This window comes from Sceloporus occidentalis, unplaced genomic scaffold (assembly GCF_023333645.1).
Source record: "Sceloporus occidentalis isolate IW3139 unplaced genomic scaffold, rSceOcc1.0.p SCAF_10, whole genome shotgun sequence".
Taxonomy (NCBI): Eukaryota; Metazoa; Chordata; class Lepidosauria; order Squamata; family Phrynosomatidae; genus Sceloporus; species Sceloporus occidentalis.
Window position 1 is genome coordinate 15,143,632 of NW_028316990.1, and position 14,837 is coordinate 15,158,468.

General features: G+C 43.3%; 1 protein-coding gene across 1 annotated transcript; it reads left to right on the forward strand.

Moving 5' to 3' along the window:
• Window positions 1-13,015: 13,015 nt before the first annotated feature.
• LOC149305977 (uncharacterized) lies at window positions 13,016-14,681 on the forward strand. Its single transcript, XM_089476772.1, has 2 exons — window positions 13,016-13,306; window positions 13,646-14,681. The coding sequence occupies exons 1-2, from the start codon at window positions 13,045-13,047 to the stop codon at window positions 14,557-14,559; spliced, it is 1,176 nt and encodes a 391-aa protein (XP_089332898.1). The 5' UTR covers window positions 13,016-13,044; the 3' UTR covers window positions 14,560-14,681.
• The last annotated feature ends 156 nt before the right edge of the window (window positions 14,682-14,837 follow it).

Genomic DNA, 14,837 nt, shown 5'->3' on the forward strand with positions numbered 1-14,837 from the left:
GATTCTGAAAGGCTTCAGAATTGGGAAGCACCATGGCCTGGCCAAAGAAGATTGCAATTTAAATTGAGATGTCAGAAAGCCAGAGAATGTTATCTGTTGCAGTTTCTTTATGTGATAACTGTAGCTGGTTAATTTCTGAAAAGACAAACCTTCTAGGCCTTGGAAACCCAAATTTTAACCGTCTTGTAAACAAGGCTTTGGTATGATTGGTCTTGACATTTTAATTTGTTATATGTTAAAAGTCCATTTTCTTTGGCTTGAATAGTCTGAATTTAGAATGAATCTGAACACTTCAGTGTGGAGTTTTGAAAACTTGTTTATGATATGGTAAAATAAATATCAAGAAAAAAAGAATGAATATACAATTGTCTTCCACTTCCAGCATCTGGGCAGCATATTTGTCTATTTGATCATTTTTCTGCATGGGTATTTCTTTTACATGGGATGTTTATTCTGGATTTTGGTGGTTATACAGTATTTTGAAAGAAAGGATATTACCATTTTTATACTCTGGTCACGATTTGGACTTATCTGTGCATTAAGATTTCTGTTTTCCTCTTTGAAAATAGAAACTATGGCTAATATTCATGAACATAGTTATGAATGTATAACTTAGAGTGGTTAATCCGTAACTGGTTCACAGCCACATTTCCTATGTTCAGTGGAACTTGGTATCTGCTGGAGTTTGGTTCCAGGACCCCACATGGATATCAAAATCTGTGGATGCACAAGCCCCATTACATACAATAGCATAGTAAAATGGTGTCCCTTATATATAACGGCAAAATTAAGGTTTGCTTTTTGGATTTAAAAAATATTTTCAAGCCATACGTTGCTGAATCCATGGATACGGAATCAGAATATACATAGGGCTAGCTGTATTCAATAGTGTTGGAGATGCAAAGAATACTAGATTCTTAGGAGCTTATCCCATGGTGTTTTAATTTGTTTTAGCTCTATCTGGATTAAATCTTAATTTGGGCGGCATCTTGATCTTATCAGATAGTTTTTGCTACCTGAATGCATCCTGAGTCCATCCTCACTTCCAGAGCCGTTCCTCCCAGCTCTTTTCAGATCTGGGAGTTTTCTGGCTTGAGAAAATGGCTCAAGCCATTGTGATAGCATTGTGAGCACCATGTTTCCCAACCTCTGCAGTTTTCATTCTTCAGGCTAAAGATACTCAGGTTTCCACCCCTTTGTATGCATATATTCCTGTGCAGATGATGATGGGAAAGTATTGCCGACAAACTGCTTGTATCTGCATAATATCCCTACAAGGCCCTGTATATGTGTTAGATGAACCTGCATGTTAGGCTGGAATCCATTTGGAAAAGAGAGGCTGGGTGGGAAACCATAGTCTGTTAGGAAAGTTAGAAGTTAGCAAGTAATTGAAAAAAGCCTCTCTGATCAAATAAGTGATCATCCTGTCATTGAAGAATGACTGGATTATAACTTTCAAATAGTAACTATGAAATGATTAATATTCACAAGACAATGAGAGATGGGATTGTCAGAGTGCAAACTGGAGAGGGATCCTTTACCAGCCTTGGGAAGATGGTTATGTAGAATGGGAATTTCAGCAGTTGTTCCTTGTTGGTTGTTGGTTGCATGACAAGCAACACTTGTTGCTCCTCATTGAAGGGAGGATATTTCTATGTATTCAAGGAAGCTTGCCAATCCTCTTTTCTGGGCATGTCTGAGTCCATTTATTTACTGTTATCAGCTCTGAACCTCAACTAACCTAACCCTAACAGCTACTATCTTCTGAAAACAACATATAGTTAACTATAATCTTTCCAGAACTTGTAGTTACCAATTTAGAACTGTCTCACCCTTTGCAAATATGGTTCTTTGAGTAAATATCTTGCTATCCTGAAGAAACCGTATTTCAGTATCTAGTTGTTGGATTTATTCACTTACAGTTTGCCATTTATGAAGCTATACCCTGATACACACTATTCTCTGATGTCATTGTATATATTGATTTTTTGTACATTCTACAAATGTACAATGTGAATTTGAAATGTGTTTTTATGTGAATGTGGGTGATTGGAACCAATCTGCCTGGACTAGCTGCCAAGGTTCAGAGATGCCTGTTTAGGAGATTTCTGAGTTTAAATACATATCTGGAGAACATACCTTGCAACAGACATTGTAACAGGATGGAACATAGCTTCAAGATTCTGGAGTAAGTTTCCTGTTGATATATCTACCTTATTCCTCATGACTCTGTAGATTTGAATTACACATCAGGAGTGAACCATGAGTCAGGATCAAAGATCTTGATTTGCCATCTTACCAAAATGAATCACAGAATATCTCAGTGTGGAATGCTAAAATCTGCTTCTAACTCAGAGATGAGAATATATGAGACATTTGCGCATTTACTTCTCTTTCTTGAGATGTATGTTTTTACCATGTCATAAACAGTTTGCAGCAACTCTTTGCATCAAGGAGGTATTGAAATTCCCTCTAATTCACTCTATTCAGGCCCTAGAAAAAGTGTTTTTAACAAGTAGCAAATTAAAATGTCAAGACCAATCATACCAGAGCTTTGTTTACAAGATAGTTATTATTTTGGTTTCCAATGCCTGGAAGGGTTGTCTCTTTAGAAATTAGACAACTACAGTTATTAGCCAGAGATGGTTATGTTTGTGAACACAGTGTTATTTCTGACATTACACAAAGCCTATCTTTAAAATCTTGTCTGTACATAGCACACAACTGAAAGAGAAGCTTGATTCATTGCAGCATGTACAGATTTCAAAAGCAGAAGAATTGTCTGCAAGTTATCTTTCAAAGTTGAAAAACCTCCACATAAGGACACTCTGACAAACTCCAAGGCAGTGTATACCATTGTTGAACAGTTCTTACTGTTCTCTTATGCACAGATATAGGATAGGGGACACTTGGCTTGACACTAGTACATGCAAAGGGGATCTAGGAGGCCTAGTAGACCATAAGTTGAACATGAGTCAACAGTGTGATGTGACAGCTAAAAAGGCCAATGTGATTCTAGGCTGCATCAATAGGAACAGTGAAGAACGTTCCTTCTTAGATCCACCCAGGAATTACTTTTTCTTCTGATTTCTAAAAATGGCCACTGAAGCAGCTTACAAGACCCAGGCTGCATCCAGGATGGATCCAGGCAGCGATTTGATGGCGATAACACCTGGCTGCCTCCCAAATTAGGACTGAATTCAGGAAAGGTGAGCCAGGGTTTTAAGCCTGTGTGATAGGATCCAGTGAGAAGAAAAGGGGCCATGGGTGAAAGTAAAAACCTTTTATAAAAAGGACCTTCACTGTCAGAGGCTTCACCTGTATAGGTAGATACGTGTTATATCTGTAGTTCAAGGAACTGTTCAGGTTGCATTCATTTTGAAGCAGGCTTTAATTTCTGATGCTCCTCTAGAGGTGTAGTGTTTAATGAAAGTGATGCAGAGGTCTTGTGCGAGTAATGATGTTCATTTGGTATGAGCTGTTAAAAAGATATGCCTTATTTGACAGGATTTGAAACCACTAGAAGGAAAGATGATCCATTGGACTGCTAAGGAAACCGCTTCATTGAGGGAAGAACTTCTTTGCCGGCTAGCTTTGTCATGCTATCCCATTTTGGCTGAGTCTCTCTTCCATCTCTTGCCTCCCCTCCTCTGAGCCAGAAGACAAGGGCTTGTATATTGCAGGGCACCGAAAAGACAGAGTCTGCTTGAATGATGGTCAAGGGAGCATGGCAGGCTGTATCAATCTCCAGCACATACTAGCCGCATTTGAAAATCAATAGTTCTTTAACCACCCAGCAGAAAGTCTGATTTAAAGTCGGCTTCAGTTGGACGTATTTAATTTTATATTATTTATTTATTTGTACTAGGGATGGTAGAGGTGGAAAGCTAATATAATGACCAGTACTGTGACATTATCTCTTTCTCTGCCCAGTCTCTTCCCACCCCCTTCTGCGGTGCATATCTTTCTTTTTCTGAATATTCTTGAATAGCTTGGCCAATCTGCAATTTTGGCACACCTCTTTGTAATACAACATAAATTCAGCCATAAAAACAAATGCAGTGGAATCCATCAAGGCTTTTAAAGACTTGTGGCCAATGCCATATATTCTCTGTTGTGGAAAGAGGCGACCCACCTAGGATTTGTTATAGAAAAACTCCAGATGAAATTGAAAGAAAAAAGAGAAGCACGGTGGCGGGGAGGAGGGGAGCAGGAAAAGAAAAAGCCTATGCAAGACTTTCTGGCAACAGCACTCTGTCTTTAGTGGAGAGCTATTGAGCTTCTATTGATATGCAATACTTGCATGCCAAACCTCCTGCTAAGCAATAGTGTGTGTGAGATGCACAGATCTTCTTGCTGTGGAAAGGCACAGCTGCTAACAAAAAGCCAAGTATATTTTCCTGTGAAGGGGGAGAAAAAACAACAATGAAAGGTGCAAAAACCACACTGCAGGACTGGTTGACAGGCAAGCTGAACACATGTCTCTTTCAAAATCCAGCAGATGCTCAGAATGTTTGAAACAAGTTATCTCCCTTTTAACAGTATGTTATCTTCAGGTGCAGGCACCTAATATTATGACTGTTCTCTTTTTCTCCAGTTTGAAATGTCATCATCTAGTTTCACCTTTGTGCTTTTGTGTGTGTGTTAACTGCCCTTAAGTCGACCTCGAATTATGACAACCCAATGAATGAGACATCTCCGGGACACTTTATCCTCAATAGCTCTTTTCAGGTCTTGCAGACTCAGGGCTCTGGCTTCCTTGGCTGAATCTATCCATCTGGAATGTGGTCTTCCTCTTCTCCTACTGCCTTACCAAGCATTATTGTCATGCCTTCTCATGATGTGGCCAAAGTTTGGCAGTCTCAATTTAGTTGTTTTAACTTCTCGGGTAGAGTTCAGGCTTCATTTATTCTATGACCCATTTGTTTGTCTTTTTTAGCAATCCACAGTATCTTCAGAACCATCTCAAATGGTTTATTCTCTTCCTGTCAGCTTTCTCCACTATCCAGCCTTTACTACACAAGTTCCTGACACAGTCATGCTTGGGAGTAAATGGAATTATATCTGAAGTCGAAGCTTTTCACGGCTGGCATCCATAGTTTTTTGTGGGTTTTTCGACTATGTGTTCTAGAAGAGTTTATTCTTGATGTTTCTCCTGGGTAAAGAGGATTGGGAGGGGGGGGGGGGAAAGTGTGTAATAACCTGCCAAGTTATAGTAACTACTTGCTGTATAGGTGTTAAGGATGAGTGTGATGCTCTGTCTCTAGCTAACTCAATAACCAGACTTCATAGTTGAACCGGAAAGGATTTATTCAGCAGCTCAGCACAGAAAGCAAAGATTTGCCAGAATTGGTTACACACACACACAGAGTTAAAATCACATAATTCTCTTCATGCCCATGTGCCCCACAGACTTTCACATCACTCCTCAGGTTACATGAGCTTTGGTCACAGTCAGTGTCTTTTCCTTCCTCATCATTAGGCCCAGCATAAGTAACACTAATAACACCCAGCCAACAATAACACATCCATCAGGACTAATGTGGTTCAATACACAGCACTTAAGATTCACAACGTTAGACCTGGTCTGGTTGTTTTAGCTCCGGGTTTAGTTTAGTGGACTCCATCCCAATTCTTTCCAGCCCAATTATTAAGATGCTTGCAAATTTTGATAATTTTAAAATCAAAACCAAACTGAAGCAAAATCTTCACCTAGCCCTACTTGAGAGATATGGGATGCTATGTTTCTCTCTGCATGAAAAATGCAAAAATGACCAAGATATCAGGAACCAGAGCTTTGTGGAAGGCCCTGCCTCCAAGAATTGTCTCAGTTTCCAGGGAACAATCTAAGCTCCTAAAACAGTTCTGTACCTTACCACTCTTTTAGAGAAAACACTTTTCTTACCATCACTGGGGATGCATCTACATCATAGATATAATGAAGTCTGATATCACTTTAACTGACATGTCTCCATCCTACATGAAGCACTATCACTTTTTGGCAGTTAAGGGTAAAGGCCTTCTAAAACTACAAATCCCAGCATTTCATAGGTTGGAGCATCAGCACTTAGGTGGATTCAAACTACAATATTTCCACAGGATAGATGCACCCTGTGATATACTCTCCAACATTTCACAGATGAAAACCAGGACACATTTGGCCAACCAACAGCAGAGTGTAGTTAAGAGAGCAAAAGTTATTAATGAGGAAGATCATATAAATAGGAAAGGCTGCAGCAATTTGCTTTTGCCTGACCTGCTGGGAAGGGCAAGAGTCCACCTTCTCCTCTCTTCACTAAGTTCAGTGCAGACTGCTTTGAACCCAGTTTGCAGCAACTGAAGTAGGATGAAGACAAAGGGGAGAAATGCAAGGAAGAAAGAGAAACTGGGACATTTTAAAAGCATCTGATAAAATGGAATTGATCAGTGGAGTTAATCCATGGAATTAATCAGGACTGTCTTGCCAAATTGGTTGGACAGTGGGAGGGCATCATTCAGACTGACAAAAGACACACTTTATAATGGAAACTATCTCACAATTTAACAAAATATCTACTTCTAGCCATCGGTCCATGCATTCAACCATCCTACAAAAATATTAACATAGCTTCAGACTGATTTTAAAAGTGCTCTTACATATAAATCCAGCTGCTCCCTGGTCCAACAGTGACACTGAAGTGAGACATTTCATTCCCCTCATGAAGTTTCATTTGTTGTTTACAGTTTAAGGGAAGCTATAGTTGCTTTCTTCATGCTGAGGCATGTTGCAGCTGAGTAAGTCTGGCACACCAATAAGCAGAATAAATCAAAACTGGAGACACTTGATTTCCTTTACTATATTTTTATTTGTACAAAAAAATCTTAGGAAAAAGCTTAGATGAAGAAAGGTTGCTTGATTATAAGGAAGTCTGACTGGGATAGGGAGCAATGTTGTCCATGGTGTCAATACATGCATGGTTTGAAACCGTTATCAAATTTTGTTCCTCCAGATGTTTTGAACTTCAGCTCCCAGAAGCTCCAGCCAGCTTAACCAAATAATCAGGGATTCTGGGAGAAGAATGGTAAAACATCTGGATGACTAAAGTTTGAGAACCACTGATCTAAAGAAGGGTTGGTGAACCCGTGGCAGTCCAGATGTTGAACTGTAAGATTGTTTTTGGTATCTGGAGTTGATGGGCGATGGAGAACAAGAACATTTGAAGAGCCTCAGATTCTTCAGTTCTGGTCTAAAAGGGCAGCGGGTACAGAATGCAAATGGCTTTGTGATATGAGATGGTGAGGAGAGTTTGAGATGGATTTAATATTATCAATCCACACCTTCTGATGCTCACTGCAAGTAAAGACTACCTTGTCTTAGAAAGGCTTCTGGTACATTTGGCATGCACAAAATCAGGCATATATTTTAAAGTCATGAATGGCTAAAGTGCATACATTTTAAAGTTACATACACACACAGTAGTCAGTAGGAAAAATGTAGAGAAAAAGGCAGATGTGGTCAAATAAATCCATACATTGCAGACAATGTATATGAATCTTCACAGGAAATGGGCCAAAATCTCAATCTGAAACAAACAAAGGATGGGGCAGGGGTGCAGATGGGTTTTGGAGAAATGCAGTGAAACTGTGCTAATGGTGGCTGATGGCTCTGATGTCCATAGGTAGTGAGTACATGATGAATTTTAGAAAGAACTTTAAATGAACTATCCAAATGCTGAACCTATTTTGGGGTTTGTTCAGCAACTTTCAAAGAAGTAGCCATGTTAATTTCTTGCAGCATAAAAAGCACCAGAGTGATATTAAAACCTTAGGTATAAAGCATATTTATACAGTTATTGGAGTGGGATAGAAAGTGGTAGGTTCCAGAAAGATGCAAATCATGTCTCTTGGCCTAAATTTTCAAAGAGCTGAAAGATCTTTCAGATCTTTACATGGTCAGTTAGAGTTGATGTGTAGAACCAATAAACTTGCTTACTGAAAGTCCATTTTTCTGGGTTCAAAACTCCCCGAAAAAATTCCTTTTGTTATAGTAGCCATCACCATGGCTAGCTATAATATTTATCTGAGAGAGGGGAGCTGATTCAGCATCTCACAATGAGCACCATATCTATGGGGATTTGAACCCATGTCTTCTTTAGCCACATCAATGCACTCTCCATGTTGCAACACTGACTCTCAGTTTACAGGAGTCTGCTTCGAAATGCAAAACATGTTCTCTACCATTGGTTCCCACACCAGCTGTTCATCAGTCTACAAGGCTGAATGAAATGCCTTGAACTTATTATACTTCAGTCCTTCAGAAGATACGTTGATTATGACTATTCACCATAAGTAATTTTGGAAGATAATTTCATATTATTCTCTTTGATTATTTGCAGCTAAACAAAGACAGTAATTTATTAAAAATATTTGTGCAATCAACTGCGATAAAGACATAGCTAGGAATATAGATTGTCTAAAGAACTTTATGAATCCATGCCACAGAATATGCTGTATATGTACATTTGAGAACAAGTTGAGATTGTTGCAGCCCCAAGACCTTGAATTATTTGCTTTACCAGGTAAAAATTTGGATAGATGAACACCACTGAGGGAACCAACTACTAGATGGAACGATGCTTGAAGCCAGAGGAAACTCTGGTGGTCCTGAGATGCACATTGGTCATCCAACCTGTGTATAAGGACAAAAGACTAACCGAACTGCCTAGCAGCTGGTTCCTCTGAAGTTTCCTGCAGGATAGCTGGTCCACAGTTTTATCTAGTAAAGTAAATATGTATGTATCTATACAGTGTGTGTAAAGTTACATGCCTTTTTAACTGTAAAAACATCTTAGCAAAAAGCTGGGAAGAAGAAGGGTTGCTTGACTATAAGGAAGTCTGATCAGGACAGAGAGTGGAGAGTAATGTCACCCATGGTGCCAGGTCATGCATGGTCTGAAACACTGGTTCTCACACTTTACCCTTCCAGGTGTTTTGGATTGCAGGTCCCAGAATCTCCAGCCAACTTGGCCAGGGATTCTGGGATCTGAACTAAAACATTTTGAAGACCAACGCTGGAGAACCAGGGACCTCTAAAGAAAGGTTGGTTAACCCATGGCAGTCCAGATGTGGAATTATAAGATTACCCTTTAGCCATTTGCTATGCTAGCTGGAGTTGGTGGGAATCAGAGACCAATAATATTTAGAGGGCATCACATTATTTACTTCTGCTGTAAACAGCAGATAGAACTGGAAAAGATATGAATCTGTGTGGTGTGTTTTGTAGAAAACAAATATTATGTCAGTAGATTGGTTTAACATAATTGTTCCAAAATAAGTGAGACATGAGGCTTGGGAGAAAGGGACTAGCCTGAAGAGGCTGGCCCACATTGCCCAAATATATAAGCTAAGGTCCTCCTCCTCCCCCATATTCCTAAACAATTTATGTTCAGGTCTCCCCTTACTCCCCTTAATTTTCCCAGCCATGAGAAAATATATAACATTCAGAATGCTGTCCATTCATATTTAGTAATGCTTGTGCCGATAATGCTTTAACATTCTCCCACTTATCCCTATGTTCCTATGAGTAGTCGCCAGAGAAGGTGAAAAAGGTGCCACAATAACATGAAAAAATGCCTCTCCAGTTTCTCACAGTGACCAGAAATAACACAGGAATACTTGAATGGAAGTGATGGATGGGTGGGTGCTAGCAGCCAAAATAGACTGGGAACTAACTGAGCAGGCCAATATATAGCCTGCTCAAATCTCACAAGAAGAGTCCCTCTCAGCAGGCTGCCCAATCTTGTGAGATTGACTGGTGTAGTGAGAGTATATTGTCTATGAGATCGTACAATGGCTGCATGCTGAAGACTTTATGAGGTCTCCTTCCTCATATGCATAATGCTGGTGGCACGTTTGCTATAACGGGCCCTCTTCTCTTGAGTTGTGTTCATGGAGATGTGCAACGAAAAGCAACCTTTGGTCCTCCATGTATTAGTTACCTAGATCACCAACCTGTGTGTCCCACAGTGAGGGATTCTAGGAGTTGAGATCCAAAATGTCTGGAGGACCATAGGCTGAAAACGCCTGCTTTAGAAGCTTATCCACCTCTGCAAAAATGTAGGATGCTTCTGTCTCTTGTTTGCTGCAGATGATGCCAGTGTTTAACACTGGAAAGGCCCAATAATGTTATCAGTGGGGAACTGTAGCAGCAGTAGCAAAGAGAGAGACATCGAAGTGCAGACAAGACTACAAATGTGTGGAGGAATGGATGCTTTTTTTAATTGCATGCCCATTCCCTTTATGGCCAACTATGAGTTATATGCTACAATACAGGCATATTCTGACTGTTGTCATGGTAGATCAACAGAGACAGGAAGGCCACATTTGATTATTATTTAAAAACTAAGCCTTCATTTTGTGTTCCTCATTAATATCCATCATAAAGAAAAACAACACTATGCACCTTTACTGCTCTTGCCTGGTTCCTTTCCACAGTACATGTGTTCTGCAGGATATATAAAAAAAATCTACGATGCACAAGTGAGTTGTAAGAGGCAAAGCAATTACATCTCTATCTTGTTTTTGATTCAGAGCACATCGGGTGTTGGGGCTGCTCAGACAAGGACGCCGTATTTTCAGACAGGCAGTGTTTTTGTTTTCTTCTATGCTGAAAATCCTTATTAAATTATTGGCAGTATCTATTTTGCTAAAGTGGGTGGAGGAAAGTATAACACAAATGATTTACTGTCCTATTCACTTGTAAGCATTATAGTTGTTGTTGCTGCAATTGGCTGAAATTCTGTATCAGCTATTTAGTTAAGTATACTTAACTCAGGGGCTATGCAGACTGCCCCTTTTGCAACCAGATCTGGGCCATGGCTCCTTTTTGCACCCAGCAAAATAGCCACATGATAGCCATGGTGCCATGGCTTTACAGTGCTCTTTTGGTGCTGCGTCATGTGGACACAGTGCCAGAGGAGCGACGTGACACCGCACACCATGTTGTGTGTCAGCGCAGCATCATGCCGCCCTGGGGGCAGAGCTGGGACATGTCTCATATGGATGCTATGACACAACTCTGCCTCCAACCTGTTGATCACTACTTTGTCACAATTGTGACACTACTGTCATGATTATAAACCCCCTTTCAACCTACTTTACTGGGCATTAGCTGCATGGAGAGAAGGAAGTGCATTCTGCTAGCATTTGGAGCACAGGCTCCATTTCAAGACAGTAGTTAAAATTCTTTTTGCTATCAGTAGCCTGGGTTTTCTAGTGATGGCAGCTGAGATCTCTAAGAATCCATGCCCTGTTAGGCCTCCACAATGTGCCTCTCCAGTGCATTGCAGAGTTTCGTGTCCACTATCCAGATAATAGGCTGCAGGGTCTCCTGCCATTTCTCAGATCACCAGTGTAAGCCCTTCTCTGAGTGCTATCTGGCCTAATATATTACTTGGAATGGAGCAGTAATAAAATTCCTTTGGAGATCTATACAAGATAAAATATTCATGAATGACAGATGATGACTTTAGGTTCTGAAACCTCCCTGGTTGTACTAGGGAAGCGGCTTTGCAACATGATTCAGTCTCTCTCTCTCTTTCTCTCTCTCTGTGTTTCCGTGTTTCCCTTTTTTTTGCAGCCTTGATGTTTTATTTGTAGTGTGCAGGGCTCTTGCAGAGGGATGGCGTTTCTGCAAGTAGTGATGTGATTTTCTGTGTAGGAACATAATACTTGACATCCCATCAGCTGCAAATATTTTATGTTAGGGAGATACTAAAGAAAGAAGGGAAATAAAAATTCCTCGCCCATACACACTCTTTCATTTCAGGCTGTCCCTGCTGAATTCTTTCAGTCCCAGTGGACTGTTAGTCAGAAACTCCTGAAGGATATATTGGCGGGATACAGACGGGCAAAAAGGGGTGTATTCATGACGTCATGAAGGTAGAGCCTTCAGACGGGCCTTACCTGAATGCCGTCATGAACACGCCCCCCGCACGCCCCAAGCGGGAAGAAGCGGCATTAAAAAGGTGCTGCTTTTTTCCGCTTCTTTTTGATTTGCGGCGTCCGTGCGCAGCTGCGTCTGTAAGCTGCTGCACCGGTACGTCAGAATTGCTACGCCGCAAATATAAGTTGCCCGTTTAAAAGCTCCGTGTCAGCTGCGTCGCATAATGGGTCGGGGTCCGGGACATGCGTGGTTTGCACTCAAGCTTTAATTGCAACGTCCGCTGCCATGCAGCTGTGGAAGCTGCGGCACAGCTGCGGCGCATTTTAAGACTCGTAACCCTAACCCTAGAGCCACTTGTGCGCATGCGTTGGTAGAACCGCGGGAAGTTGTAAGTTTTGCCGGCGGATGTTTTGGTTGTAGAAAGTGATAAGGGAAAGTTTGGAATTTAAAGTGACCCCCTACACACATTCCTGCGCCATTTTCACCTGGGAACGGGCACAGTTCGGCTGCTCCTGGCACAGCTGTGCGGCGGTTCCCCTTTGGCACCAGGCAGGATGGCACAGCCATCCACCAGCACCCCGAAAAAAGGCAGGGGGACGTCTTGGTCTCATAAAGAGACGGCTGACCTCATAGCTATATGGTCCCAGCCAAACATTCTGCAAAAATTGGAGCAGTCTTACCTGAATGCTGACACATATCGAGAGGTGGAAGAAGCCATGAGAGCCAAGGGCCACAACAGAACTTTGGAGGAGTGTCGCCGAAAATGCAAGTCGCTAAAATCTCAATACAAACAATACAGAGATGCCCTGGCCAGAGGTACTACGAAGGGCGCCCCCCCGCCCTTTTACAAGGAGCTGCATGCTTTCATTAAAAGTGATGGAAGCATCAGGCCCAACAGACTAGTCACCAGTGGGGAGCGTGTGAGGGTCCCGGAGGGCCAGCCAGCCAGAGCGGAGCCTGTGGTGGTGGAGGAGGAGGAGGAGGACGAGACCCCGGACCTTGAATGTGCCCAAGACCTTTTGATGCCCCCTCAGGGTAAGATGCGCCAGGGCCCCTGGGGGGAAGGGAGGGGGAAATGTGAGAAGGGGAAGATGTGGCCCTGGGGTGGGCACAGGGCAGAGATGACCCTTGTCCCTTGTCATACAGATGAGGAGCAGGAGGAGGAGGAACACCCCGACTCGGGCGATTCCTCCAGCAGCCAGAGACCTCTGGACCCCCGCGCCCTGCTCAGACAAATGTCTGCTGGGGCCGGGAGCTCCAGAAGGAGACCACCATCTCGTGCTGGATCCTCTTCCACGACCAGCAGCTACCGTGACCGCTCACCTGTCTCCCGGGCCAGTGCACCCGCCAGCGATGGCAGTGAGGCCGAAGAGAGTATGCAAGGTAAACCCTATATTTATGTTTATTACTGCATGGCTCAACTGCGCAATTGTGGTATGTTTCTTTCACTGCTTACTGTGCTGGTATGTTTGCAAGGTTGCTGTGGAAGTAGGATTGTGAGTGTCCCTGGCACGGTCATGTGTTGCATGTGTCCCACATTCCTAAGGCACCCCTCCCTTCCATGTAAATCTCTCCTTTCCCCATGCCCTTAGTTTGAAGCTCTACCCTTTGCCACAGCTTCGAGTGAGAGTTCCTGCATGGCAGAATGGGGTTGGACTAGATGGCCCTCAGGGTCTCTACTAACTGTAGGCTTCTGTGACTCTCTGCTTGTATGTCCCATAGTAGGAGGACGAACTGAAGCAGAAGAAGAAGGAGAAGGAGAAGGAGAACCACCTCCAGCTAATCCCATAGCTGCCATGTCAGCAGAGGAGAGACTTGCCACCAAGAAGAAAAGGGTGCGTCCGTCAGCAGCTACTAAAACTGTGTCGGCTGTGGATAAGCTCAAGACTTGCTCAGAAGAGCACATGGCAGCACTGATGCAGCAGGGGCAGCAAGCCTTTGAGGACAGGGAGAGGGGCAGACAGTCCCGCAAGGAGCTCATGGAAAGGGCACTGGGATTTCAAGAGACAGCACTAGGACTTCAAGAGAGGACACTGGGAGTTCATGAGAGGAACCTAGAAGTTAATGTGAGGGCACTGGGATTTCAAGAGAGGAACCTAGAAGTGCAGGTGAGGGCAGTGGAAGTTCAAGAGAGGAACCTAGAAGTTCAAGAGAGGGCCGTTCAGAACCAGGAGAGATCAACGGACAGGTCAGACCAGGAGCAGAGGCGACTCAACACCACCTTGGAAGCCCAGACTGTTCTGATGGGGCAAATGCTGGAGGTCATGAGGGGAGGGCAGGGTGGCCCAAGACGCAGAAGGGTACGTAGGGAGCAGGGTGGAAGAGGCAGGGCTGCTGTCCCTAGGGTCGTGGAGGAAGTGGTTGAGCAGCAGGAGCCCCCAGCAAGAGCTGGAAGAGCCAGGGCTGTCCCCAGGGTCGTGGAGGAAGAAGTAGGGCAGCAGGAGCCCCCAGCAAGAGCAATCCCTCCAGCTGAGGAGCAGGGAGTTGCCATGGAGGTGGAGTTGTCTCAGCAGCCTCTTGCTGGGCCATCCTCCAGCCTCTTCAGTGACTCTGTGGCAGTCCCACCTCCCACACCCCGCCCCCAAAGGCAAAGGGCAACTAGAGGGGGCCTGGGATCAAGGGGCAGGGAGCACTGACAAGGCACTAGGTCCCATGATGTCCCATAAAGACATCATTTCGCCTCCCAGGGCATGTGTTCCCTCCCAGCCCTATCTACTCTAGTCTACCCTTCCTGTTCTCTCCTCCCACCATGCCTGGCTCACTGGTCCCCAAACCAGCAATGTCCAAACTCTGTCCTTCCAGGTGTTTGGACTTCATCTCCCAGAATCCCCAGCCACCTTGCCCTGTGGTCTGGGATTCTGGGAGATGAAGTCCAAACGCCTGGAAGGACAGAGTTTGGACATTGCTACCTCCC